The 5,622-nt window shown below is 54.8% G+C and overlaps 1 protein-coding gene across 1 annotated transcript in view; it reads right to left on the bottom strand.

Moving 5' to 3' along the window:
* SET (SET nuclear proto-oncogene) overlaps positions 1-5,376 on the bottom strand; it is an 11,542-nt gene extending 6,166 nt beyond the window's left edge. Inside the window, exon 1 of the mRNA XM_024762715.1 lies at positions 5,244-5,376. Coding sequence (XP_024618483.1) covers positions 5,244-5,361 — 118 coding nt within the window. The 5' untranslated portion in view covers positions 5,362-5,376. The remainder of the gene's footprint in view (positions 1-5,243) is intronic.
* Positions 5,377-5,622: the final 246 nt, after the last annotated feature.

The following is a 5,622-nucleotide window of genomic DNA, read 5'->3' as shown; positions in this document are numbered from 1 at the left end:
AGGGGGCGGGCAGCGGCTTCCCCTCACGCCACACGCGCGGGCGCTCGCTCGGTCCGGCCGCCTCCTCCCGGCGCTCGCTCGCTTTCCCTCCCCCTGGCTCGCGCGCTCTGCCCTCGCTGCCTGACGACGAGGGAGGGGCTGGGGTTGCGTGCCGGGCCCCGGCCCGGGCTCCTGCTTACGGAGGGGAGGCGGCGGCGGGCGGGCAGGCTGCTCTGCTCCCTCACTCACGCTCCGCGCTCCAGCTAGCTGCTCGATCTCCCCGAGCCGCCTCCTCCTCCACCTCCTCCTCACGGCGAGGGGCGGGCGGCAGGGCGCAGGCGCGCCAGGCCCCGCGCGCACGCCCCGCCTCCGGCCAGAGAGGCTCGCGCCGCCTCACCATAGGCTAGGGCGCCAGGACCAGCGGGCGGAGCCGCGGCGAGGAGACACAGGGCCTGGCGAAGAGGCGGGAGGAAGGAACGCCGCGACGTACGGGGACTGCCCCCCGCGCCGCGCTCCCCTCCCCCGCTTTCCCCTTCTCCAGCCCGACCCGGGACTTTTGCGCGCTACGGGCGCGCGGCGGCCCGAGGGGCGGGGCCTCGCCAGGCTGCGCGCAGGCTCCCAGGCGGGTGCGTCACGTGGTGGCGGAGCGGCTTCCCCTGTCTGCCGGGTGGCGCGGGCGAGAGGGGTGTCTGCAGCCCCCCGAAAGCGCAGGCCTCGTAGTAGCCTGGCTTCAGAGCACTGGAGCCCAGATATATATCCACCCCGGGTTCTGCACTCTGGGACACTACTGGGGCGCCCCTCCTCGTGGGGGAAGGAAGGCGCCACCTCCATCCTATTTCCCAGAGAGGGAAGCTGCCTTCGGAGTCAGGCTTGTTTGCAAAGCCCGAAGCTGCCCAGTCCACTCACAGGCAGGGGCTTTTCCTGCCTCTTAGTCCAAGCTCTGCCCAGCAGGTTGTGTGCACTTGGGCAAGTCATTTTCCCTCTGTGGGCCTATTTGTTATGAAATTACAAAATTCAAGAAAGGCTGACAAACGGAACGTTGTGTTAAGTGGTGATGTTTAAGCAGGGCCACGCTAAAGTGGAAGTCCTCTGAAGGCAAGGAGGTGCCACATTCATCCGCGGGTGCTTTTGACCCAATTCAGTGCCTAATTCAAGAAGCTTGCAATAATCCGTACAGAGTGCTAAGCGCCACTCCCAGCAACTGCGCCTGCATCGCACAACTGCAAGATGGAGTCGGCTGTGTTAATTTCGTTTCGCTACGTCAGAGAACAAGGCCTGCTTTAGAAGCCAAGTCTTGAAACAGGAAGGCCAAAGCATTTCTGTTTAAACTATGCTTTCCAGGTAATGCAAATGTACCACTAACTGCTCTACTCCCTCCTGCAGGGCCCCAAGACATGGACATAAAAAGTCTGAAATCTCTCCTTGGGTGTTTATAACCAAAACCAGGGGTTGGATTATTTGCCTTCCAGGACTCACATGTTACTATCAGTTCTTAAAGCTCAAGCAGTGTCTTTCATGTTCAAGAGAATCCATTGGTGGGTGATCGATAAATGTTAAGTGGCAGACAGTCCATGGGAAGAGAATACAAATGTCTTCTTGGGGCTTTCCCCAAAACCCAGAAGTTAATCTTTCTCCTCCAAACCTTATTATTCTCAATTGAGTCCAGCTCAATCCATACCCATCCCAATTGGACAGGATTTTTAAGGGAAGAATTATTAGCACCAATGAGAAGCTGGGAAATGTTTGACAACCAGCTCCCAGAAGAGAAAAAAACACACCAAAAACCCTGATTTGTAGCATTTGCTGATTTCAGTGGTGTATAAATACTCCTACCATGGCAAATTTCCTGCTACCACTTTTTTTTTTTTTTCGGTGCGCGGGCCTCTCACTGTTGTGGCCTCTCCCGTTGCGGAGCACAGGCTCCGGACGCGCAGGCTCAGCGGCCATGGCTCACGGGCCCAGCCGCTCCGCGGCATGTGGGATCTTCTCGGACCGGGGCACGAACCCGTGTCCCCTGCATCGGCAGGCGGACTCTCAACCTCTGCGCCACCAGGGAAGCCCTCCTGCTACCACTTTGATGTCACTGAACAGAGACAGAAAGAAATACCAGGCTCCAACTTCCCTGGTGGCGCAGTGGTTCAGGATCCGCCTGCTAATGCAGGGGACACAGGTTCCAGCCCTGGTCTGGGAAGATCCCACATGCTACGGAGCAACTAGGCCTGTGTGCCACAACTACTGAGCCTGTGCTCTAGAGCCCGTGAGCCACAACTACTGAGCCTGCGTGCCACAACTACTGAAGCCCATGTGCCTAGAACCTGTGCTCCGCAACAAGAGAAGCCACTGCAATGAGAAGCCCGTGCACTTCAACAAAGAGTAGCTCCCTGGGCTTCCCCTGGTGGCGCAGTGGTTGAGAGTCCGTCTGCCGATGCAGGGGACGCGGGTTCGTGCCCCGGTCCGGGAAGATCCCACATGCCGCGGATTAGCTGGGCCTGTGAGCTATGGCCGCTGAGCCTGCGCGTCTGGAAACTGTGCTCCGCAACGAGAGGCCACAATAGTGAGAGGCCCGCGTACCACAAAAAAAAAAGAGTAGCTCCTGCTCGCTACAACTAGAGAAAAGCCTGTGTGCAGCAACAAAGATCCAGTGCAGCCAAAAATAAACAAATAAAATTTTAAAAAACAAACAAAAATACCAGGCTCCAGTGCACTGCTGAAGCATGTAGCATGGGCCACAGGCTGTGATAAATACACGCATTTCCTTCTCTTTCAGTCCTCACAAAATACAAGACAGGTATTAATATTCTCATTTCACAGATAAACTCGACTTTTTTTGATACAGGTGGCAGGAACAAGGCTAATGGATAACAAAGCTCCTGCCCTAAGGACAGAGTTTTTCCACTTTTTTGACATGAATTACAGTAAGAGGTACATTTGACGTTAGGGCCCAGTACGCACCTACACACAAAACAATGCTTACCCTCACTGAGTGTGATGACTCTTAATCTTCTATTTTCTTTAAATGCAGGTCACTCTCCACTAAAATGATTTCATGACCCACAAGTGGGATGAAACGGTCTGAAAAACACTGTGCTGAAGGCTGCTTTCATACACAAAACAAAGCCTGCTCACCGGTTGGTACCAGTGACCCAGAGCATCTCCTAAGTGACTGATCTACCAGTGTTTCCCATGTATCTGCAGGGGCTGCAGGGAGCCTTCTAATGCCTTCTGGTTAGGCAATGGGCTTCAAGGCTCCCACCCCAGCCCTTAGGACCATCCTGTTCTTCCAGACCTTTCCCACAGCACTTTTCAAGATGAATTCAAGGAGCCCACACTAGGAAGTGGAAGAGAAAGAGAAAGCGAAAACGCCAAGTTTCAGTAAACAAGGGAGTGGCATGGACACACTAAGAGATAATTCACCCACTGAATTATTCTCTGTGGTCTCTCTCCCCTCCAACCTTAGGAGCTCTGCATTCTCTCCTTGGCCTCTCACCTCACTCTCAGAATTCCTCTCCCTTCTCCTTCCCAGCTTCCTTTGAAGGAGGAGAATCCCACAGCTTAAAGATTGGAACAGAGATGCTGGCATTCCCTGAAATGCAGCAGTGTCCCAGGATGAACCACCTTGGAGGGACTGTGGTTGCACCCTGCCGTCCCTTCTGGTACTGTTAATTCTCCCAAGAAGCTAAACAGAAGGCGACCAGAAGGACTCATCCACATTTTGCTGCTCACAAGTGGGAAAGAGTTTACTATCCGTCTCAAGAGCAGTGGTGATGAGCCAATTGCTGTCTTGTGTTTCACTTCCACTTAAGCCTCACAGCAAGCCTAACAGATACTATTGAGCCCATTTTACAGAAGAGGAGAGAAGCACAGGTTATGTCACTTTCCCAACGAGGTCACACAGCTGGATGCAGCCAGGTTTCGAGCCCTGTCCAGCTTTACCACATCGGGACATCGGCTGGGCAGGAGGTCTTTGCACCTCATTTGGAAGGGGATGGACTGAGACCCATTAAACGTAAACTTTCCACATCACCCAACAGATCCACAGGAGCTCTGCAATGAGGGCTCCTCATCCACTGCTCCTTCCACAAGCAAATGTGGACCTCAGCCAAGTGAACAAATTAGGAAGATTCGTGGACTCCAAGCCCCTCCCCTCTATGCTGAGCCAGCTGGCTGTCACTTCCTGGGGCAATGCTGTCCTGCCTTCCAGGACCTATCCAAACTCACCCTCACCCCCTCCAGCTGCCCCCCTGCTGCAAAGGCCCCACCACACCCGCGATCTATCCGGGAGGCCTAATCACTAGAACAATGCACTTTGTGCTCAACTCCAAGCTGTGTGTGTGCAAAACACAGCCCTCACCTCCAAGTTAAGTGTTAATGGGGGGGTGGGGCAGACATGAAACCAACAATTAGAATGTACAGGCTAGGCTGGGGTGACTCTGGGTGCTGCAAGGGCAGAAGGGGGCTCCTAACACACAGCAGCTGTCGCTCAAAGGAGAATACCTGCAAGGAGTGACTTTCCAGCAGGAAGCTGCAGAACGAGTAGGCATGCACATGTAGGGAGAGGAGAGCGATCCAGGCAGAGGACAGACAGGCTTCCAGGCCCCGAGGTGAAAGAATGGAGCCCCAGGAGGTGAAGAGAGGTTAAAGGTGCTGGAGGGAGCCTGAACCTGGAGAGGTCGGCAAGGACCGGGTGGGCAGTGCCCCGGAAGTCTCTTAGTCAGTACCTTGAGGGCAATGGGAAGGCTAGGAAGGGTTTTAAGCCAGGGAGTCACATGATTGGCTTTGCTCTGCCTGGAAGGGAGGAGGAAGCCGGAAGCAAGAGGCGGAGGAGGGGGCAGTAATCCGGGCCAGAGTTATGGGCGGGCAGCAACAGCAGGAAAGAGGTGGACGGATATGAGGTGTTGAGGAACCACCAGGACTCAGGGATCTGATGGCACGTGGAGGAGAGGAGAGGGGTCACCCGTGTTTCCCCCAGCCTCAGGCTGGCTACTGGTGTCACTTGACCAAGACAAAAGGAACGAGTTTGGGGGCTGGGAGCGTAGGTGTGGGGTTGGGGCCAGGACCGAGCTCACGCGTGCTCCAGGCCTCCCACTTTCACCCCTTCTGGTTCTTCCTTCACATACACCTAATCCATGCACCCCATGCTTAAAACCCTTCAGGGGAATTTGCAGTCATCTCAAAAAGTGGGGCAAAAAAAAAGAAGAAATCACCTAGAAGTCAATCCTTGCAAATCCTTTAAATCTCCAATAAAACGTAGTGTCCGGACGTACCTTCCTTCGGCAAGTTCGGAGAAGCAGACTTTTCCTCTGGTCTGGAGGCGGGAGTCCGTCTCGGTTTCTTCGGTTTCTTTGCTTGGGGTGGAAGTGAAGACTGGTGTTTGGGGGCCATGCTGGGAGAAAAGCCAAGAACCCACCCAAGGGAAAAAGCTCGTACCAGGAGCTCTGAGAACTAAGGCTGCCCCAGGTGACAAGAGGTTTAAATATACTCGAGCCTCCTGGAGGGGATATTTACGTGACAGTGGGACACACCCATTCCCCCTCCCCCAGCCTCAACCTCCTACCCACCCTCCAATCAAGATCAACTTCTTTTACTTGCTCTTTGCTTTTCTCTCTAAGGGCTTTCTGGGGAGTGGGGGGGGGGGGGGGGAGG

This window comes from Neophocaena asiaeorientalis, unplaced genomic scaffold, assembly GCF_003031525.2.
Source record: "Neophocaena asiaeorientalis asiaeorientalis breed wild unplaced genomic scaffold, Neophocaena_asiaeorientalis_V1.1 scaffold78, whole genome shotgun sequence".
In the NCBI taxonomy this organism is placed as follows: domain Eukaryota; kingdom Metazoa; phylum Chordata; class Mammalia; order Artiodactyla; family Phocoenidae; genus Neophocaena; species Neophocaena asiaeorientalis.
This window is presented reverse-complemented; position numbering and strand designations above follow the sequence as displayed.